General features: G+C 36.5%; 1 protein-coding gene across 1 annotated transcript; it reads left to right on the top strand.

Moving 5' to 3' along the window:
- The first annotated feature begins 4250 nt into the window (after positions 1-4250).
- Positions 4251-6471, top strand: LOC114699802 (60 kDa heat shock protein, mitochondrial-like). Its single transcript, XM_037210153.1, is given in 3 exon segments — positions 4251-5550; positions 5552-5796; positions 5799-6471. Coding segments are annotated over 3 exon segments (1674 nt in total). The 5' UTR covers positions 4251-4324; the 3' UTR covers positions 6002-6471.
- The last annotated feature ends 18113 nt before the right edge of the window (positions 6472-24584 follow it).

The following is a 24584-nucleotide window of genomic DNA, read 5'->3' as shown; positions in this document are numbered from 1 at the left end:
CTTGATAAAAGAGAAAATAGTCTTGAACACATTGGCACAGGAGACCATTTCCTTAGTGTAAAACCAGTAGCACAGACACTGGGAACATCAATTAATAAATGGGACCTCCTAAAAATGAGAAGCTTTTATAGGGCAAAGGACACAATGAATAAAAAAAAAATGACAGCCTACAGAATGGGAAAAGATCTTCACCAACCCCACATCTGACAGAGGACTGATCTCTAAAATATATAAAGAAATCAAGAAACTAAACATCAAAATACTGAACAATCCAATTAAAAAATGAGCTACAGAGCTAAACAGAGAATTCTCAACAGAAGAATCTTAAATGGTCTAAAGACATTTAAGGAATTGCTCCACATCCTTAGTCATCATGAAATGCAAACCCAAACAACTCTGAGATACCATCCTACACCTGTCAGAATGGCTATGATGAAAAACACTGATGACAGTTTATGTTGGAGAGGATGTGGAGCAAGGGGAACACTCCTCCACTGTTGGTGGGAGTGCAAACTTTTATAGCAACTTTGGAAATCAGTATGGCGATTTCTTAGAAAATTGGGAATCAATCTACCACAAGAACCAGATATACCACTCTTGGGCATTTACACAAGGAATGCTCAGTCATACCACAGGGATACATACTCAGCTATGTTCATAGCACCAATATTTGTAATAGCCAGGGACACCTTGCACAGCCTTGGTGCAGGGAGGAGGGACTTGGACTGCCTCAGCTGACTCTGCTAACTCCTCTTGGGAGATTTTGCCTTAAAAGAGGTGGAAATGGGAGGAGAATTGGAGGGGAAAGGCTGAGAGGCATGGGGAGGGAGGAGAGGGGGAATCTGTGGTTGTTATGTAAAATGAATAGAAAATTTCTTAATAATAATAAAAAGCTACCTGGATGTGTATTTAAAATTATCACAACGGTTAGCTGACTCTGTAGATAGTTCAAAGAGTGAGTCACAGAGATAGTGATGAAATGATAACTGGTCAGATAATAAAATGAAACTGATCAAATTTACAAGTGTCTTTCAGATTCAAAAGGCCAAGTTATATTAAAGATTCAGCTAAAATTTTTTGCAGCTGTTTGATAAAAAAAAATATGTACTTCTGTGACTACCAATAGCCAGAGTTAAATGATCATTCATTCCCACAATAGTCTATTTCTGGCCTCAAACTTCTGACTTAAATTGATATACTTGACTTTTTTAGCTAGAAAAATAATCAAGCACTTCAATCCAACATAAAGAAAAAGAGAAAACACCTGTACTTTGGAAATTATTGAAGAATGAAAATTAAATATTAATGGAAGAGACTTTCTGGTAGAATTAGAAAATATAATTTGTTGTGGGGTGGGGAATGAGACCATGTGTCTTAGGTTTACATTGCTGTGATGAAACACCATGACCAACGCAAGTTGGGGAAGAATGGGTTTATTTGGCTTATATTTCCAAACAATGGTCCACCACTGAAGGAAATCAGAACAGGAACTCAAACAGTGCTGCAACTTGGAGGCAGGAGTTGATGCAAAGTCCATGGAGAAATGCTGCTTACTGGTTTGCTCAACATGGCTTGCTCAGCCTGCTTTCTTATAGAACCCAGGACCTCCCTCCCATTTATGGCAACACCCACAATGGGCCATAACCTCACCTATCAATCACTAATTAAGAAAATGCCTTACAGCTGGATCTAAGTGGAAGCATTTTCTCAATTGAGATTCCTTCCTTTCACATAACTCTATCCTGTGCCAAGTTGGCATAAAACAAGCTACCACACAATAATTCAAAATGTCCTCAGGCACATGAGAAACAATTAGTCATATTTTGCTGTACAAATTTCAAAGTATGGCAGTGTAGAATTTTAAATTTAGCTATGTGTGCAGTCATGTATTATAGCTTTTTCATCTCTCCTGTATTTTTTATGACCAGGGAAGAGCATACTCCTGGTTAAGTGTGTACAAAACACATACTTGAAGCTTTCATATTTTTGAAAGGGGAGTTTTCTTCAGTTTCTTTTAGCTCATGGTAATTCCTATATTTAATACTTATTTTCCTTAATATATTCTCAAATCGTATTTTCTTTAAGTTCATATTTAGTAGTCTGCAAATGTTTTCCACATATTAGGCTCCCCTCTTTTTTTTTTTTTTTTTTTTTTTGTTTTTGTTTTTTTAAGACAGGGTTTCTCTTGTGTAGCTTTGGGCCTTTCCTGGAACTCACTTGGTAGCCCAGGCTGGCCTCGAACTCACAGAGATCTGCCTGTCTCTGCCTCCCGAGTGCTGGGATTAAAGGCTTGCACCATCACTGCCCGGCTAGTCTCCCCTCTTAAGCTGTAGAGTATACTTTAGTAACATTTACAATTTTGTATGATGTGATGTGATGCAAGATGATCTGATGTGTATGCACAGGAGAATGATGATCTTAAAGACTCTGAGTACAAACATACTTTGAAAGTAAAGCAAAATCAATTTATTTTTAAACTCCATACTAGTGAATAAAATATTTACACTTAACATTATGAAAATTTATAATTTGATCATCACTTTATTCAATTTAAATGGTTACATGTGACATATACTTCACATTGCTGGGTCCCAAATTTTGGAATTTCACCTATTTTGTTTCCTAGTTATAATTGCTAAGTATTACTCAGAATTTCCCAATGTGTTATATATTGCATAATGAATTTTATTTGGCCTTCATCACCAAATCATATTTTGGGAAAAGTTGGACAAACTCATTTTAATATTATCTTATTTGTCATATATATATATATATATATATGTGTGTGTGTGTGTGTGTGTGTGTTTATAATTATATAATTATGGCTTTCCTTTGCATAACATTTTCATTAAAATGTTATTTGATATTTGGATGATAAGTAGTTCTCTTTACAATAGGAGCATTTGTGGTTTCAGTTTTGTAAAGGTATAGTTGAAACCAGTATTTAAGAACAGAGAATAGTTCTTTGAGTCTGTTTTCAAATGGTAGCTTCATTGATATTTCCGAAGCACAAATGGTGTGTGAATTTAAAAATCTACATGCTTTATCAACCCTAATATAACTTCTAACTTCATACATAGCATAGCTTATCTAGTTACAATCTTTTCCTAGTTAATTCCTCCATTCCATACTTCTCAAGTATTCCTCATTAAAAATCTTGGCCCTGCCTCTACTGAATATACCAGCCTCTGCTGACTCCCTATGGGAGGCCTTACCTTCTTGTAGGAGAGAATTGGGGGTGGGTTGGGAGGATCCTGGAGAGGCAGAAGAATGGAAGAGGGGGATCTGTGATTGGTATATAAAATGAATAAAAAATTCCAAAAAAAATAAACAAAGAACACTCTGTTCAAAATATAATAATTCTTCCCTTGCATAAAAAGAAGCATTCAGGTGCCCAAATCACCATTCTTTGACTACTCTTTAGCCTTGACTTACCTGCTTTTCCCAGTACCTTGACGTCTATTCCCTATCATGTCCTGGCTCCATCATCAGCCTGTTATTTATCTGATTTTCTCTGTGATTTTTCAAAGAAACTCATTGCACATTTTTTCTTCCTTTTTAAAAACTGTTCTGTCTTTTCCTCCATGTAGCAAGATAACTAGAATTTTGTAGCTGAATGTTTTCCTGTGTTCCGCCCAGACCACAGCTGCTCAGACTCAAATAAACATACAGAAACTTATATTAATTACAATATGTATGGCCATCAGCTCAGGCTTATTACTGACTAGATCTTACACTTAAATTAACCCACAATTCTTAACTAATTTAACCATGTGGCTTGGTACCTTTTCTTAGTTTTGCCTTGTCATTTTGCTTTCTCTGTGTCTGGCTGGTGACTCCTGACTCAGCCTTCTTCTTCCAAGAATTCTCCTCGTCTTCTTATCCTGCCTATACTTCCTGCCTGGCTAATGGCCAGTCAGCATTTTATTTATCACCCAATCAGAGCAACACACATTAACAGCATAGAGAACGACATTCCACAGCAGAATTTGCTGTGTGGAGAAGATTATATATATGTATATATGTACATATATATATATATATTATCAAGACAGAAAAACATTAAAATGTATCATTATTATATCTGGGTACTATAGTATTCATGGTATGCATCATTATTATGGGATGGTAGTCACATGCTTTTCCTTCTTCTCAAACACCATTTCCTACCTCTAGGAAAATTGTCTTCATACTGTATTTACAGTGCATATAGAAATAAACTGCTTGTCCCTCACTCGCCGCCGACGGCCTGGTTCACCTCGTGCGCTCCCGCTGCCGCCGCCACCCCGCAGAAATGCTTTGACTACCCACAGTCCTTCGCCAGATGAGACCAGTGTCCCGGGCACTGGCTCCTCATCTCACTCGGGCCTATGCCAAAGATGTAAAATTTGGTGCGGATGCTCGAGCCTTAATGCTTCAAGGTGTAGACCTTCTAGCCGATGCTGTAGCTGTTACAATGGGGCCAAAGGGAAGAACAGTGATTATTGAACAGAGTTGGGGAAGTCCCAAAGTAACAAAGGATGGGGTCACTGTTGCAAAGTCAATTGACTTGAAGGACAAATACAAAAATATTGGAGCTAAACTTGTCCAAGATGTGGCCAATAACACAAACCAGGAGGCCGGGGACGGCACCACCACTGCTACTGTTCTGGCACGTTCTATTGCCAAGGAAGGCTTCGAGAAGATCAGCAAAGGGGCCAATCCGGTAGAAATCCGGAGAGGTGTCATGTTGGCTGTTGATGCTGTGATTGCTGAACTAAAAAAGCAGTCTAAACCTGTGACAACCCCTGAAGAAATTGCTCAGGTTGCTACAATTTCTGCAAATGGAGACAAAGACATTGGAAACATCATTTCTGATGCAATGAAAAAGGTTGGAAGAAAGGGCGTCATCACAGTGAAGGATGGGAAAACACTGAATGATGAATTAGAGATTATTGAAGGCATGAAGTTTGACAGAGGATATATTTCCCCATATTTTATTAACACATCAAAAGGTCAAAAATGTGAATTCCAAGATTCCTATGTTCTGTTGAGTGAAAAGAAGATTTCTAGTGTCCAGTCCATTGTACCTGTTCTGGAAATCGCTAATGCTCATCGGAAGCCCTTGGTCATAATTGCTGAAGATGTGGATGGAGAAGCCCTAAGCACACTGGTTTTGAACAGGCTCAAAGTTGGTCTCCAGGTTGTGGCAGTCAAAGCCCCAGGGTTTGGGGACAACAGGAAGAACCAGCTGAAGGACATGGCTATCGCCACTGGTGGCGTGGTATTTGAAGAAGAGGGGCTGAATCTAAACCTTGAAGATGTCCAAGCTCATGACTTAGGAAAAGTTGGAGAGGTCATTGTCACCAAAGATGACGCCATGCTTTTGAAAGGAAAAGATGACAAGGCTCAAATTGAGAAACACATTCAATAAATCACGGAGCAGCTGGACATCACGACCAGTGGATATGAAAAGGAGAAGCTGAAAGAGCGGCTGGCTAAGCTCTCCGATGGAGTAGCTGTGTTGAAGGTTAGAGGAATGAGTGATGTTGAAGTGAATGAGAAGAAAGACAGTTACAGATGCTCTCAATGCCACAAGAGCAGCTGTTGAAGAAGGCACTGTTCTAGGAGGAGGCCGCGCTCTGCTTCGGTGCATCCCAGCCTTGGATTCCTTGAAGCCTTCCAATGACGATCAGAAAATAGGTATAGAAATTATTAAAAGAGCACTCAAAATGTCTGCAATGACTATTGCCAAGAATGCAGGTGTTGAAGGATCTTTGATAGTTGAGAAAATTATGCAGAGTTCCTCGGAAGTTGGCTCGGGGATTTTGTTAACATGGTGGAAAAGGGAATCATTGATCCAACAAAGGTTGTGAGAACTGCTTTACTGAATGCTGCTGGGGTGGCCTCCTTGCTAACTACAGCAGAAGCTGTAGTGACCGAAATTCCTAAGGAAGAGAAGGACTCTGGAATGGGCGCCATGGGTGGAATGGGAGGGGGTATGGGAGGTGGTATGTTCTAACTGCTAGAATAGTGCTTTGCCCTAATCAATGAACTGTGACAGGAAGCTCAAGGCAGGTTCCTCACTGCTAACTTCAGAGAAGTCACCTGAAGAAAGTGACTGAAGAGAGAGCAGGCTGGCTGATCACTCTGACCATTGGTTACTGGTTTCCATTGATGATCTGTAATGGTTTACTGCTGTCATCGTCCATGCCTACAGATAATTTATTTTGTATTTTTGAATAAAGACATTCGTACATTCCCGATACTGGGTGCAAGAGCCATATACCAGTGTCCTGCTTTCAACTTAAATCACTGAGGCATTTCTACTATTCTGTTACAGTCAGGATTGTAGCTCTGTGTCACCAGATGAGAAGTTCAGAAGCAGCCTTTCTGTGGAGAGTAAGAATAATTGTGTACAAAGTAGAGAAGTATCCAATTATGTGACAACTTTTGTGTAATAAAATTTTGTTTAAAGTTCAAAAAAAAAAAAAGAAATATACTGCTTGCATCGTTTTACACAGAACTTGATGTTAATCTCCAGAAGTAGTAACCTCCCTTTCTGTCATAAGATTCCTCAGGATTTTCACTGGCTCTAGAAAAACATCTCATTGAGGTCATAAGTTTTTCTGAGGCAGTCTCTCTTGTGACTGTATGATATAGCATAGAGGAAAAGGGATGAACTCTTGTTAATAAAATTACTGTGCACCACCTTTATCACAAAGGGGATGGCCAATTTACAAATATGAGGACAGGAATATCTGTTGAAGATGCACACAGTACATACTTCACTAATTATAGTCAGCTAGACAGTAGCATCAGAAAGTGATGATGAGTTATGGATGGAAAGAAAAACTACTCAATGATACAAAGTATCCAACTGCTGTCAAGTCTATTGCATTTCTTCCCTTACATCCACTAGGGAACATCAACTCGGTGTACTCAGTATAGAAAACACACATGCTAAGTAATTATCTTCCAAATTTAAATGTCTCTTACTGCACTACTACTTCAAAATCTGGGAACTAAGTAACTGAGGCTAGATCCTACATTGTCAAATCTTTACATTTTAAAAATTACCTGTTTCTCCTCTCTCTCTCTCTCTCTCTCCCTCTCTCTCTCTGTGTGCTTGTGTGTGTGTGTGTGTGTGTGTGTGTGTGATCATGTGCATGCCTGCACACAAGTACCATGATACACAAGCAGAGTCCAAAGGACAGCTTGTAGGAGCGGGTTCTCCTTCCACTATGTCATTCTTCAGTCATTTAACTCCAGTGATAAGGCTTGGCAGCAAGTGCCCTTACCCACTGAGTCATCTCCCTTAACTCCTCATAATATCTCATGTCATTAGGTGATCTATTCATACAAAAGTCCATGACTTGAGAGTCCCACATACACCATGATGTCTCATATTCTAGAATGATACCTCATTTTAAAGACTAACTAAAGACACGGAATTGTAAAGGTCACTTGGTAGCAGAATATTTCAACTGTGAAAAGCTATAACATTATGGTCATGCAGTATGTGCATTTAATTAAATAATTCATTGTGTCCTGTGATGGTAATAATAAAAGAAGGAAGAGTTCTGCCCTCCATTCATTGTTACTAATTCCCTAGATGACTTCATAATGGGTTGGATATTCTCAATAGAAGTCCCTTTTTCTAGACAATACAGCAAGAATCATGCTGAGTGGTAATATAAAGTCTCTACCTATGCATGTTTAATTTCTCTGTACTAAATGAGAGAAAAAAACCTTTGTTTAGAGGGCCAAGTCATCATTTTTGCATCATTATTGGGAGCTGAGGATACAAGAAACAAGGAAAAACATTTATAGAGTTTAGCTTATTAACTTAAACAGCTGAAACATCTTATTCTGAGAAGAGCATGCTGAGTAATGACTCAAAGACCTCTGGGTGCTTCTTTCATAATTGCACAAGATAAGATGAACATAAGAACAGGTAATAGCCCTGGGTGGTGGTGGCGCACACCTTTAATCCCAGCACTTGGGAGGCAAGAGGCAGGCAGATCTCTGTGAGTTCAAGGCCGGCCTAGTCTATAGAGCAAGATCCAGGAAAGGAGCAAAGCTAAACAGAGAATCCCTGTTTCAAAAAAAAAAAAAAAAAAAAAAAAAAAAAACAGGTAATTGATGAACACTGGATGCTATCTTAGACCAATTATAACATCAATTCTTCCCTTTAGTCTTTTTTTCCAGACAATATTTTGTATTAATTCTTTGAGAATTTCATAGCATTCTTTTTATTTTTGGAATTATAATATAATCAAGTAATTCTCCCTTCTCTTCCTCCCTACAACTTTTCCCATATACACCAAATTCTCCTTCAAATTCATGGCCTCTTTTTTCACTAATTGTTATTACACACACACACACACACACACACACACACACACACACACACACACACCCTGTTCAGTGTATCTTTGTTACTTGTATGCATGTTTTCAGGGCTGAATATTTGGTACTGGTCAACTTATTGTTGTCCTTTGGGAATACCACTTCTCTTGCTCCCAGCTTCCTTCGACTGCCTATGGTCCTTTGTCTAAGGTTGAGGCCTTGTGGGCTTTTCTGTGTTCAGTTTGACTTGATCATTGGCATCATCCTTGTCCAGCTTATGTTTGGGCAGTGATGTTAGTGTGATATAGATGGAGCTTCAGTATTTACTAGGAGACACAATCTCATGGCAAACTCCCAGATCTTCTGACTCCTACATTCTTTCTTCTCCCTTCTCCCCAGCATTTCCTGAACCTTAGATTCAAGAGGGTTTTGTAGATGTTTCCAGTGAGACTGGGCTCAACTCTCTGCATTTTGATTGGTTGCTGTTTTCTGTAACAGTCTCTGTTGTAAAGAGAAGTTTCCTTGATGAGGAGTGAAGACTACATTACTGTGTGTGAGTAAAAGGACAAATGTTTATAGATTGCTGTTAAGGGATATGCTGGTTTAGTAAACTAAATGTTTTAGATTCTCCTCCATTAATCATGGCTAACTTTGATAATATTCACCCTTCATTCATTCTTCTAAGTTCTTCCAGATCCACCCCAACTCACTATCTTCCAAACATCATATCATTTTAAAATAAAATAATAACACAGCCACTTTAATTTGTGCTGCCTGTATACTCCCATATTGAGTGAGGTAACATTGTATGTCCTTTCTGTAGAATAGTCAATTTAGAAGTTCCACACCCTTAAAGAAACCTGATGCTTCACTGGAGGATATAAACTGCCCATAGTTCCTCAGTTAGGAAAGGGGCATGTGAACACCTTCCCCTCCATACTAGAGTGTTGATGGGTTTGATCTTGTTGCTGTGAGAACATGGGTATAGTGGTGGTCTTGTCATACCCGCAGGACATTGTTTTGTTCCTGTCCTCCTCAAACTTTGGTCTTACAATCATTTTCTCCTCTCTTCAATGGTCCTTAAACTTTGGAAAGGGACTGATATAGATGCCTTATATGTGACTGAGGACTCTGTTGAAATTTATTCTTTGCACTTTGACCAATTGTGATTTCTAATATTAACTACCCTATTCTGAACACAGAAACTCTCTGATTGTCTGCTGCATTAATATATAGGTATAGTGACATAAATTAAGAAGGTAGTTTGATACTATGTCACTTTAGCAAAGTAATGTAGTAGGTTTACCTCTGAGATTGTAGTTATGTGTACTCATGTTGGAATTTCTCTTTTTTTATATTGGTTTTCACATCTGTTTTTGTAACAATAGCATGCTGTTTTGTTACTATATCTTAAAACCTGGACTTGTAATCTCTCTAGCATTGTTCTTTTATCAAGATTGCTTTAACTATCCAGAAGTTTTTCATTCCAGAATCTTATACAATTCCACATGAATTTTAGAACTTACTTTTTCTATTTCTGTAAATGAGAGGGGGACTTTGATTGAGATTACAATAAATCTGTAAATTGTTTGGGGTAAAATGGTCATTTTTACAATATTAATTTTATAGTGTGTGAGCATGTGATGTATTTTCACTTTCTGTTGTGTTCCTCATCTTTTCCTTTAGAGATTTAAAGTTCTTGTTGCAGATTTTTTTCACTTCCTTTGGTAGGTTTATGCCTAGTATTGTAAAGTTTTGAAGTTATTTTGAATGTGAGTGTGAGCATATCTTTTTTATCTGTAGTGTCAGGAGCATGAGTTTGTGGACAGCCTAGGTTACATAACAAGTCTTAGATCAGCTTGTGTATGAGGAAGAGGAGAAGGAAGAAAGAGGAGAAAGAGAGAGAACATTTTAAAATACTTCAATGATAACACTACTATTTTAAAATACGATCATTTATATTTTCAAGTAATTAATGATCAGCAATAACATAAATCTACAATGGAAGAGAAAATAACTTAAAGTTTTTCTATTTAATTTTATTAGACTTTTTATTTCATAATATTCAAACTTGCATACAATATCTCCTATCACTGTCAGCAAACAACTTTAATGTTTTTTGATTAGTAAAGTGCTTCCATGTGGTAAGCAATATTATAGCAGAACTTTTTCATAGTAGAAAATGTAGATATTATCACATGACTTGTGATGGGTTTATGATGGAGCTAAGGTTTAACATTCTTCTAATATAACATCCAGAAAACTTCATTATGAACATGTTCTTATATGTAACTATCCTGCCTTGTTTTACAAAAAGATATAGAAGATGTACGAAATGAATAATTAAAATTTCACATGTGTAGGGATTTTTTATATTTTCATGATTTTTCAAATAATTAAGTAGGTATCATATTAAAATTGATATCCAAACCTTTAATTATATATGTTTATATCATGCATTTTAAGCTAAGCAATCAATGCTGAAATGTTAATATGGAAAGTATTTATTCAACTGCAGCATAATGGGGAAAATGTGGTTGTAACAATAAGATGAGAAAATTGTTTTAATTCATTGTGGGTTTATTGAATAACCTGAAGTGGACTTTTTTTTAAAGTGGGGAACAAGGTACTTTGTAGTCTAAGTTGATCTCAATCTCATTATGTGACAAAGGAAAAATCTCAAACTCCTTATCTTCTTGTTATAACCCATGAAATGCTTGGATTAGAAGACGGCCCCACAAATACTGGTTTCTGAGGTGCTTTGCGTTGAACCCAGGACTTTAGGCATCCTAGACAAGTACTGTATCAACTGAGCTACAGCTAAAGCTCATGGAAATATTTAAAAATAAAATCACTTATTTGTTGAATATTTTCGTATGTATTTGCAATGTGTCTTGCTCATGTCTACCTCTCACTCCCTTTTTCAAGTTGGTTTTTTGAAATATATAACCTAAACCACTAATTGTACTCTTTTTGGGTTATATATTTCAAAAAACTGGACATAGAATTGAAAGAAGATTTGTTAGGGGATCAAACCAACTTTACCCTTCATTGTCTCTGAAAAGCACTCTAAGCCTCATGAAAGTTCAGCGATTTGCCCAGCATATCAGAGTAAGGAAATAACCAATGATTGTTCATAATTTTACTCCCCAATGACTCATCCCAGCAGTACAGTATGTATGGCTCCCACCAAAATATAGAGATCTGATGGTTAAATATTATGATTCATTCTTCTAACTATCCTCCAAGACTTGAGAGCATGGCATGAATGTGCAAGAAAATACACTGGATTTATGCCCTATGCTTCAGCAGACATCAAGGATGAGTGGAAAGAATGTAAAACCAGAAAATGCTGATAAGTGCTGTGAGATTCTGTCTTCTGAGCATACCACAGCTTTTGCACACTTTAATAGCATCTGTGGTTACCTGCACAAAACCTGGACAAGATTAAGCCAGTTAGATATTCAAACATGGACTGCAGTGAAACTACTAAGGTTATCCCTCTAGCTAGAGAGCTGTGGAAAATTAATAGCTAATGTGGGAGTCACTATTCTTCAGAGGAAGTGTCAGTGGCAAGTTGCCCATCTCTAGTGGATGTACCCCTACTTATGTAAAGTCACCCATTTGTTAAGATTATTGTTGAATTTTATCTCAGCTTCTTAAATAGGCCTCTCTTTGGGAACCTTTAATTCAAGTAAGATTTGTTCCTGAGATGTCTACTGGTGGTCTATTACTTTCCTATTTTTATATTTGTACTATGTTAAATTTCATCTGTTTGGTTCTCATTAATTCATATTTTCCAATAGTGTTCAATGTTAACTCACCACAGACTGTGTATCTTGAGTTGAAATTTCTTACCCACGTGACATACTGGTTTCACTGATCCCATTGATCTCTCACATCATTGAGCTCCTGATGCCCACTGAACTTCACTCTCACGCTCTCTCTGTTTTGCAAACAACCTGATCATTGTCTCATACTGACAACTGTATGTGTCAAATTATGTCCCTGGAGATTCTGAGACTTACAAATTCATTACCTTTCCATCAAGCACATCAAGAAATGTGAAAATCCTACATGTATAGAACCCAGTTACTATGCACATCAAGCCATTTTCCAGGTTACAAGTCTCAGTATGCTCTGATGTTTGGAATACTGCTATTGCCAGTTTTTCATTTGATATGGTTCCTTTGAGGTCTACCTACTCTCATCGATAGCTAAGGGTATTTTCTCCCTATTTTGCAATTTCACAATGTGGAGTTTATAGAATTATATTGATTCTTATTACAGACCTGTACATCTGCCTGTGCTGATGACCAGTTAGGGTATTTTTTGGTGTTCATTAAAATATTTTTTTCTTAAATTAAGAGGTCTCTGTGTCTTCATGCTGAACTTAACATTTTTCCTTTTAGCACTTTTCATAGTCAACATTGTGTGCTAATAGACCCACTTTAGCATGAACCTTTAAAACTAATGGTTATGGTATTTAAATACCATAACCTGTCTGTTTTGTTTTGCATTAATTTGACATCTAACAAAGCACTAATAGTAAGCAGTGGTATTACAAGTAGCTAAAAAGTGAAAGGGGGCCAGGCGGTGGTGGCGCACGCCTTTAATCCCAGCACTCAGGAGGCAGAGACAGGCAGATCTCTGTGAGTTCGAAGCCAGCCTGGGCTACCAAGTGAGTTCCAGGAAAGGCGCAAAGCTACACAGAGAAACCCTGTCTCGAAAAACCAAAAAAAAAAAAAAAAAAAAAAAAGTGAAAGGGGGAGGAAGTTGGTGAATGCACAGCTTTATCAATGCAACCTCCATTAGTAATTGTTTGAAGTACTTCATAATGAACATATCAACTACATGACATGTGACAATAGTTTTTTTTTTTTTACCAAGTATCTACTGATGGTATATAAATTAATTCTCCGTTTTCAATGAAGAAAGCACCTATAGAAATTATAAGTCGATCACTAGAAACTAATCATAATTACTCCAAATATGCTAAACTCTTAAAAGCCTCCCTGCTTTTAATTGATTTGTTATGAGATTGTCTATTGTTTAAAATCACAGGTTATTACTAATCATATATTTTTAAAGGAACAAACTCTATAAAATAGTATTTTTCAATTTTAAAACACTTCCAAGGCAATTTATTTAAGAATTTTTTTCATTATTCAGGAAATTGTCTACTATCATTAAAATGTTCTATGATTTTTTTGCTAAGATACTACAAATTAAGTAGAAGAATGGATTTACAGTTTTAAAAATAATTCTAAGCTTAAATTACCTTCTGTTTGTTTATTTTATTTTTTGCACAATTACACATAATTTTAGAAGCACATATTTACTATAATTTTAAATCAAATGTTCATATTTATCACAGTTGAGTAAAAATATTTTTATTTAAAATAAATTATAAAGAAGAGAATAAAAATAACTTATTTTTTGGATTTTAGAAGAAATGTCTACATCAACTGAGTTTCAAAGATAATACTTTCTGATGTGTTATTTTATTGTTATGTGAAAGCATCTTTACATTTATAGAATAGTTTCAAACAAACTGCAGTTTCTAAATATCTTTCAATATATTCACAATTCTCAGTAGGTCATCAGCAGCTGTTTTTAGATCAGTACTCATTGGCAGAAGGACAGAAAGGATAGGATTTCTGCACCAGGAGACCCCAGTTAGAAGATGATGTCAGCTAGAATCATCAAAACTAAATCACTTGGAAAAAGGAGCAGAATAATTTTAACAGCAGGGGAGAGGAGGGAAAGTAATTATTTCAGTCCTTTACTGCTTTCAGGGAATGTGGAGAGCAGTACGCTGGCTACTAAGAACGTGGCTTGTTTACCTCGGTCTAAGGGAAAACATTAATATGTGTAAATGGCTTCCAAAGGACACAGCTCCAAAGACACTAAAATGACTATTTTTATTAATGACAAAAATTATTTCATTATGGACATTATATTCACACTCTTAATTTTTGAAAAAATTATGAGCATTTCTTACTATAAGTTTAAGTGTCTATGGTAGTATTTAGATAACCATCACCTGTAGTTTCGCTTTTGAAAATCTAGGCAAACCCTCAACATTGGATGAGGCTATTTGCTAACCAAACATGAGAGAACAGTCCATGCCGTGGTGGGAGTTCAAGATTATATCATCCCTGAGAAAGCGACAGGAATTTACTTTAAATGTCAAGCTTAGAGATGCATGAACAAGATTTCCAAAATCTATCTCCCAAAATAAACAATGCTATTGAGGAAGCTCATAAAGGAAGACAAGCTAAAATTGTGTTTCAAAAGTGAAAATATTTACACCCAAGTGTTGTCAGTCAGGAACGCAGGATGGTTTCTGGGGCTGCCTGTGTGGGCTTGGCTTCCTTCTCAGTGCTGCCAAGAGGCTTCACAGTTTCACCCTCTGCTGTTCTCACTAAAGCTATCCGGCTAATTAAACAGGAAGGGGATTCTTTGTAAGCTCAATTGATGAAAGAAGGATATAGAACATTTCTGAGCACGGGAACAAAAGGAAGGTGTCAAAATTATACCTATATGGAACCTGAAGTGAAAGACGCTTTCGTACATGCTTTTCTAAAACAAGGAAAAATTCAACATTTTTAAAAAGGCAAGATCTGATGAGTACGTAGTATCCTTCCCTATCTCTTCTGATTAGTTTTGGTTTGAAGTCTTTTTTTGTTAGATATTAAAATGGTTATGTTCTGTTTGAGGGGCACGTGGTAGTAAGATCAGGATCTATCCCTGGTGTATGAACTGGCTCTTTGAAGCCCAGTGCCTATTGTGGGATGCCTTGCTCAGTCTTGATGCAGGGGGGAGGGGCTTGGTCCTGCCTCAACCGAATATACCAGGCTTTGCTGACTCCTCATGGGAGCCCTTACCCTTTTGGAGGAGAGGATGGGGAGTGGGTTAGGGAGGAAGGCTGGGTGGGAGCGGGAAGAGAGATGAGAGGGGCATCTGTGGTTGGTATGTACAATGAATAAGAAAATTTTTCCAAGTAATAGCAATAAATAAATAAAAATGGTTACACCAGCTTGATTCTTATGCCCATTTGCTTGAAATATCTTTTTCCAACCCCTTTCCCGGAGGTAATACCGTAATATCTGTGTCAAAACACCAGGACACCCAAGTTTATGAAAGAAACACTACTGCTTACATCCCATATTAACCCTCACACTGGGTCCTCTTATCAACTGAGCAAAGCTCATATGACCTCACAGAGATGAAGCAGCAAGCACAGGGCCCACATGGGTCGGCACCAGGTCCTCTGCCTATATAATATAGCTTTCAGTTTAGCGTTTTTAATGGGACTCCTCAGCATGTGCATGAGTGGGTCTCTGATTCTTGTGACTTCTCTTGGGGCTCTTTTCTTCTGTTGGTTTGTCCTGTCCAACTTCGATGTAATGGTTTTTGTTTTGTCTTTTTATATTTTATTTTGTCATGTTTTCTTGGTATCTCTTAAGAGCTTGTTCTTTTCCAATGAGAGAGAGAAAGAGAGTGGTTCCTGATAGAAAGGAAGGAGAGTGGGAGTAGGAGAAGTAAGGAGGAGGAAACTGTAATCAGAATATCAGAACAAAAATCCTTTTTTAATAAAGGGGCAAAAATTAAAAATAAGAAGCAAGGCCTGTATCTATCTATAAGGCAAAAATGCATAATTTTTCAGTAGAGGCTGTTCTTGCCCATCTAAGATCCTTCATATTTACATATATCTTTGTCATGAACTCACATTTTTCACCTCAGAATCTGCATGAATTATTATGTGTTTTAAATATGTACCATGTGTTTTTCTGCAGTCTTAGCCATGTCATTTTGAAAAAGAATATCTGTTTGCTCACCACTCTGTTTCTAGGATACTGAGAACACTGGCACAAGAAAAAGTATTCATTTATTACTAGATGAAGGAATAAACATGTGTAATTTCATTCATAAATCTATTCAGAACTAAAATTAGAAATCCAAATTATAAAAATGTCTATATGCATACTTATTCATGTCTATATTATTTATAAAATTAACAGTCCCTCCTTTTGTATGTTCCACAAAGTAAGTTATTTCAGCCTTTTACTATATTTAGGGTGTTTACTGCAGTTATGTGTATAGTTATGGTTATGTGTAAATGGTTTCCTTTGAGAAGGATAATTGTTGTGGAATATTAGTCTAAGATGTGTTACATTTATTTATGCTGTGGAATGTTTGTTTAATGATGCAAAGATGTGTTGCATTACTTTATTGCATTTGTTTAATTCTGTGAAGTTGTGTTACTTTACCTGACTAAAACATCTGATTGGTCTAAGAAAGAGCTGAACATCCAATAGCTAGGCAGAAGAGGGATAGGAGAGGCTGCTAGATTGAGAGAATAAATAGAAAGACAAATCTAGGCTCCACAAGAGGGAGGAGCAAGAAAAGGAGGAGAGGAGGATGTGAGGGTCCAGTCACCCAGCCACACAGCCAGCCACAGAGTAAGAAGGAAAGAAAGATATATAGAATAAAGGTAAAAATCCCAGAGGCAAAATGTAGCTAAAGACAGATGGGATAATTTAAGTTAGAAAAGCTGACTAGAAACAAGCCAAACTAAGGCTGGGCATTCATAAGTAAGAATAAGTCTCCATGTATTTATTTGGGAACTTGGTGGCAGGCCCCCAAATAGTGAAAAAAAAAACCAACAAAAAAACAAAAAACAAAAACAACAACAGGTAATATGTCAAAGCAAGTCTTTAAGACATAATGAAGACTGTTGTCTGTGTATGTAAATAACTGCCATATTTAAAATTCTAGACAAAGATGAAAGAGTGTTCTGAGAAAACATTTTAAAGTAATCTGTAAAGCAACATTAGAACAAATTAGGGATTTGATGGCTTTACAATTATAATTGTTGCTGCCAAGAATGCATATACTTTTAGGACTCCAAAATTAATTTAATCTGCATCACGGATTGTGACATCAAAGTAATCTTTCATAATGTATACACTATTCCAGTCCTGCTGAAAAAGAACCTATCCCTCATTACACAAGCCATAAGGACAGTTAGTTACTCTTCATCGGAATCTTGAATCTGTCAAAATTAAACTATTAAATTACTTGATTCACAAATACAGTTTTTGTTCCACAACATTAAATGGCTATGATTGTTACATTGAAATCAGATGTACATGTTGAACTTGTATGTTTTGTGAAGGAAGGACATGACTTATGGCTATCTATATTTGGAATATTTAATTTGGACAATTTCATGATTATGGAAACTTGTCAATATAAAAATTCATTAATAAATTGCAGAAATTCAATATTCAACACTCAGCGTTCTCTTCCAAATACTTCTCAATAACACCCACCATTTATGGAGCACCTAACTCATGGTAGATACTCTACAAAGGGTATAATTTTACCCATAGCAACAATTTCATAAGTATTACCATAGACCATGTATTATGGCCATCATTTTACAAAAGATGCCAAGACTCAGAGAGGATGATAATTTGTTTCAGATACCTGTTGTTGGTCACCTCTTGTGAGTGTCTCCTCTATGAGAACTTGTTCACCACAGAGAAAGGGATAGGAGCTACACTAGTCATGCTAATAATAGTCATATTTTTCTAAGCCAGCATTTTTTGGATCAAAATGTCCAGCGGTGTTTTTATGAATTTGACATTAAAAATTTAAATGTCCAGAAAATTTACTAAGAATACTTAAATTATACCAGAAATAAGTTCAGTATCCTTTGGAAGACATTTCACTGGCTAGAAGAGGTAGAGAAAGCCGACTTGAAAATACAATGAAACAAGCTTGTTGAACATAGGAAATGGGACACACAATCTGGGAGCAATTTTAGGCTTTTTGGAAAATATAAGGTTGATTAGATTTGTTTGGTGTTTCCTTCATTTGATAAGGATCAAAGAAAACTGTTATGTACTTTAGAAGACAGGATACAGGATAATAACTTCCTAGTACACAAATGAAGTGTTCCATTTGCTATATAGTTACTTTATAAAGTGTCCCATTTATTATGTTGTTACCATGCTGATAGCAGTAATAAATAATTGATATGTTTACTGTGGTCACTCATTCTGCTCCATGTTGATGCTTGCATGTATTTTAATCATTATGCATTGAATTTGCTTGTATGCTCTATAGTACATTTAACATATTATCTTTAATTCAACATTGTTATATATTTAAATTACTCCTTATTCTGCAAAAAATTAAAACTGACAATAAAAAATCCACTGTACCTAATGCTTGCATATTATTATATGTCAATATTATTCTTGAAATTAACTCTTATTTCTGGATAGAAACTCAGACATTAATTCATATATTTTTTATTTTGAGGATGTACCATATTAAGTTTGACTACTTAAAGTTATGAAGTAACTGAGAAAAAAACCTTTATTGGTACAATTTCAGAAATTTTATAGCAAATAAATAATATGCTGGGGTAAACATTCTTTATAAAACACAAAATATTTCATTTAGTGATTTGTGCTCTTCTGAAAAACACTGGCCATTCAGGTTATTTACTCTAATTAATAGCAAAGAAATTCACAAATCTTGACAGTTTTATAGACTAATCATAAATTATCTTATAGCAATCAATTGTGATCGAAAATTTCTAGCATTTCAAACTTCTAGTTCATTGACTTTTATTACAGAATTTGTTAGGCAATCATTCCTGCTATGCACTACACTGCTATTATTTGAATATATTTGCATATGGATATGGGATATTATATTTAGATCAACATTTATATAATCAGTGTACTTACTTAAAGTTGGCATTTGGGGCAATGGATGCATATGTTTTACATCTATTCAAGTGAAATGAGGGAATCTGCTCATTAATTAATGATGCAATATACTCTGTTGAAATGAGAATTTTATCAGCCTGTATAACTAATGATACAGCCACCTAAATGGCCAGTTGGCATCATTAAATTTACCAACAGTAGTACTATCATCAATTCTAATTAAATTCTGAGTATGCCTGTCATCAACATGTAAACACATTTTCTAATTGGGAAGTACTATCATGAGTGAAGCTAATGGTGCCAAGTTGGCCATTTAAGTGATTTAGTAGTTTATTGGGACATCACTTGGCTTGAAGGTATTCTTTATTCTAGCTCTCACATTTGCTGCAGTTGGGAATGAACTTTTGTAGATGGATGAATAGTAGCATCATGAACAGGATAGTTAATGAATTTATTTATGAGCATAGTATTTTCACAAATATTGCATTAGTATATTGTAGCAGGAATTTTAAAAGTTCTTATTCATAAAATCAAACCTGAGGCCAGTTATTGGGGTTAATGCTGGTAGATCAGAGAGACAGAACAAGCCACAGCTATCTCACCTCGCCGGATCCTCAGCTGGTCTTGTCTCCTCAGACTGGAGGCCTCTGAGTCCTCATCCAGAATGGGTCTCAGCTGAATTACTGCTCAAAAGCCTGAATGCTTAACCAGCCCAAACCTTAACCAGCCAAAATGCCCCTAGTTTCTGGTCCTCACGCCTTATATATCTTTCTGTTTTCTACCACCACTCTCCCTGGGATTAAAGGCTGGCTTTCTGGGATTAAAGGCGTGTCACCATGCTTGGCTGTTTCCAATGTGGCCTTGAACTCACAGAGATCCAGAGGGATTTCTATCTCTGGAATGCTAGGATTAAAGGTGTGAGTGCCACCATTTTCTAGCCTTTGTATCTAGTGGCTGTCTGTTCTCTGACCCCAGATAAATTTATTAAGTTACACAATATTTTGGAGAACACAATACCATCACAGTATATCTCTTACATTGAGATTAGGAAGACCTACATGAATACCAGGCAACCTGGAGTATATGTGATAGCACTGTTGAGAGTTTATATGTTAGGGAAATTAGTTTCACTATGAGGTAGTAAGAACATTTGAGGAGTCCAAATGGACATTTTATATTTGCATATTTCTCCTCAACAGCTAGAATATACTATCAAATATATTGTGGTCTATTGAATAAATTAATAGATCAACCACAGAAATAGGCCAGGGAAAATATTACTTATTGTATCGAGCATCTAAATAAGGGATCAGTGATCAAACAACAGTATTTTACCATTTTAAATTTCTATAATGTCTAGTATTTAATTCAACATCTTACATACATATAATTTCATTATTCATGTAATAAAAGTAATCACCCATAAGTTCATATGGAAATCTCTCTAATTAGTTGTATCACTACTTTTCTATTGCTTTGATAAAATACTCTGACAAATCAACTTGATTGTGAAAGGGTTTTTTTTTTTTTTTTTTTTTTTTTGGCTGAGTTTAAGGATACAGTCCATCATATAGAGAAATCACAGTATCAAAAGCTTCAGGTGGATGATCACATTACGTCCACATTCTAGAAGCAGAGAGTGATAAACGTCCCCTTTACATACAGTTCAGGGAATAATGCCACTCATGGTCTGTGGGTCTGCCTGCTTCTATTAACCTAATCAAGATAATCCCTGGCAGGCATGTCATATCAAGTTGACAAGTAAGATTGACCATCACAACTCCCCCTTCCCAGTTTGATAACCAAACACATTACTTTAAATCTTAGCTTTCCAACACATATCCCCCAAACCCAAAGTTCATATCATCATGTTAATTAAAATACAACCTTAAAATGTCTTTAAAAACTTCTATGGTTTAAAAATCTAAAATCCACATTTCATCTGAGACTTGGGTCAAACTGTGAATTATTATAAAGTGATATAATTCCTACACAAGATGGCTCATAATAAACACTCCCACGACAAAATGGAAGAATAGGGAAATAGAAAGAAAAGATCAAACCAAACATGAATGAAATCCATCTGGAAAAACATAAAACCAGAAGATACATATGCGACATCTGGGGCTTGTAATAAAATCCCTCACAGCATCATAGTGACCTCTCAGGGCCTCCCTTCAGGCACTTGGACCCTTCAATACATTGTCTGATATCACTGGCTTTCTGGAACTCGGCTCACAACATTTTGACTCGTTGTTTTTGCGTTTCCCGTTAGTACCAAGTGGATGACACCACCTGGTTCTGCTCGCAGGTCAGTGTGTGCGCAGATTCCCTTGGTTACCTTGCATCAGCTCTGCATTCTGCCACAGATAAAATCTTCCACAGGCAGGTGCCTTTGAGTAGCAGGAAATTCCTTCAGTTGAAGCCTCTGATGGGTGAGGTTCCCCGTTAGCACTCCTTTCCTACTATCCCAGTGTAGCATGGGAGGATGCCTTGAAGAGTGCTGATCTATTTAACAATTTCATCTGCTTTGTGACCATCCCCCTGAAGGCGCTCCTCTTGAAATGTCTTCTGTCCAATGAATCAGTCCACTCCTTTTAAATTCAACTTCACTCAAGTTCTCAGAACACAGACAGAATGAAACCATATTCTAGGCGCATCCTGTCACACGAATGGCCCCATCATGATAGAGGTGCAGTTTCCCTCTGAAATTTCTGCCATGTCTTAGAAGTCCACGTATCTCTCTGCATTATTCTCTTCTCAATCCCCTCTCCCAAATATCACATTAGGAATTTCTTAAGGCATGCATGATCTTTCCTAGCCCTAAGTTTGAATCTCTTTCAATCCCTGTCAAAAGCAAACCAATTCCTTCTGGGAGCAGAGAAATCCCTGAATGACGGAATTGAGTTTCTGAGTGAATGGATGCTATTGCTGTGGCGAGGCCATGTCAAGGACCCCAGTGCCTCAGACAGAGGGAGGAATACCAAACAGTCCTCCCTAACTTAAACTCGGAGGGAAATGACAAAACCTTCCTCCAGCTCATGTGTACACGATCATAGTATGTACAGAAAATGCTCTCTTTTTCTGTCCAGATATTAATGGCCTGAAGATTTCTCTCCTACAGAGACTGCTCCTATCAACATTAGCTAAAACTGACTCCTTGGTCCAGTTGTATAAATCGAGACTACTTTTTGTTAGTATGCAATAAACCCACCTTGTTCAGCTGAATGTAGTACCTCCCCACCTCTAACTAAACTCTATACAGTAAATGTGCTGAGCTTCTGGGGTATGGTAGTTTCCCAGCAGAGACACCAGACCACCCAAACCTAATATTCTCTCTCTCTCTCTCTCTCTCTCTCTCTCTCTCTCTCTCTCTCTCTCTCTCTCTCTCTCTCTCTCTCTCCCTCTCCCTCTCCCTGTTTGTCTCTGTCTGCCTTTTCTTCATTCTCTCCTGGCCACAGTATATCTTTGAAAGATCACACAAGATCAACCCAGTCAAAATCCCATTGTGATGTGGAAGGACTCACAAGGTCCCACTGATAGCAACTGTATTGTTGGTGTCTGGTGGGCGAAAGTTATTTTTATTTGGGATTTGGCTCACTGTTGTAAAAACTGTTTAAAAATTACATTTTCTGCATTTAATTTTATAACCTAGAAAGGTTGTAAAACATGTAAATACTGAATGAAAAACCATGAAAATGCATTGGTACTGTATAGGTCCCAAATGCATGACTTGACCGTTCACAGGAAATATGTGTCTGTGTTTATTCAGCTCTCTTCTGGTATTATTTAAGAGTCACAGTTTATTGTAAACCACTTCTGTATCCTTGCCAAAAACTTTCTATAGTTCTGACATGAAGATGTCCTTAAATTTAGACTTCAGTATGTGTTCTATTTTCATCGACAAATTATCTGGTTCTTGGCAGAACACAAAATAAAATGGCAATCATCTTTTAGCAAATGCTAAACTGGATGGAGTATTTTCATCCATGATTATACAAGGCAATGTGTAGTCAAAATTTATTTTAGGCAAAATGTCTTGCTATTTTCTTTTGTACAAGTAAAACATGATGCCCAGTTTTAGGATACTTTTAGGATTATTCTCTTCTTATTTTAGTATAACACCACAATCTTTTTCTTTAACATTACTGTTATGAGTATAGAAAAATCTGTGTTTCTTTCTAAATAGACCCCAAATGACTAATGGAATAACCTCCATCTGTTGAATGACTTTCTTCAAATGCTTATGTACAATTGGCAGCAAATGATATGCCCAGAAATGAAATGGCCAGGTGTAAAAATGAAAAGCAAATCATGTCTGCTAGGTCTGAAATGTAAATTTGAGAGACTAGAGGAGACTGAGGTATTCATTCTGTATTAAAATTGAGTTATTAGCTTTCTGTTGCTAAGTTTGTTACTAAGTCATTTTGAAATGTTACTTTATATGTCATTTTTTTAACTTTTAAAATATACTACATGGGGCTTACAGTGTACAGCACACTTGTCGAGCACTGATTTTGGAAATTATTCCTTATATCTCTTTAGTTGCAAAAGATAAAGATTCTAAGATGGTCATAGCCATGCTCAAAGTCAGCACTTTAAAACGTAGAAGGATGAGACGCGATAACTTATTCATATTCTAACTTTATTAGATTAGTGTAATCTATGTACAGTCAAATTTAAATAAAGACATATAGAAATTTATTTTTCAATAAAATATTTCAAGCTAACACCTAGGTATCTCATTATTTAACCTCTCTATACCTCTGCCTCTTTTCCTCTGTGTCAGTGGGTATTGAATCCAGAACCTTGCACGTACCTAAGTAAATGCTGTACCACTAGCCTCATTTTAACTTTATAAAAACCATTTTTTTCATATTGATGAATTCTAATGTATTGAGTTTTCTGGACTAGAACCAAGTTTTTGAGATGATTACTACCATAGGAAGAGTCAGGCTGGTCTTTGGTTTTGTAGGTTTTTAATCTGCATAGAATAGTGACTCCCATATAGCATTTGATTTAGAATCAAGGACTTTCCTGTTAAATTATATCTTACAATAATATAAGGAGATACACCTAAACAGTATGCTTGCAATAACAATTGATGGAAAAGGAGGTTATACATGTGAAGAAGAATGGGGGGTGGGGTGGGGGAGTATACTGGAGGGTTTTAATGGAGGACAGGGAAGGGGAAAATGTTGTAATTAAATTACAATATCAAAAATAAACAAAGTCTTGCCAACATGACTGCCAAAACATGAACTGAACAAGAATAGCAACAACAGACATACTAAAGTGGATGATGAGAGACCATTCAGTCTCTACAGAAAGAACTACAGGCAACTAAGGAATGTTGAGAGTTAGAGAAATCATTTTCCCTAGGGAAGAGCACAGCAATTGTTTTCCAATACTGTATGGTCAGCCCTGGAAAAACACATACAAGCAACTATATACTAAGTGGTTATATTTATAAATAAATATGCATGTACTTATGTGCAT

The sequence above is a fragment of the Peromyscus leucopus genome, chromosome 13 (assembly GCF_004664715.2).
Source record: "Peromyscus leucopus breed LL Stock chromosome 13, UCI_PerLeu_2.1, whole genome shotgun sequence".
NCBI classification, from domain to species: domain Eukaryota; kingdom Metazoa; phylum Chordata; class Mammalia; order Rodentia; family Cricetidae; genus Peromyscus; species Peromyscus leucopus.
The sequence above is the reverse complement of the archived record's forward strand: the minus strand, read 5'-3'. Positions and strand labels throughout refer to the sequence as shown.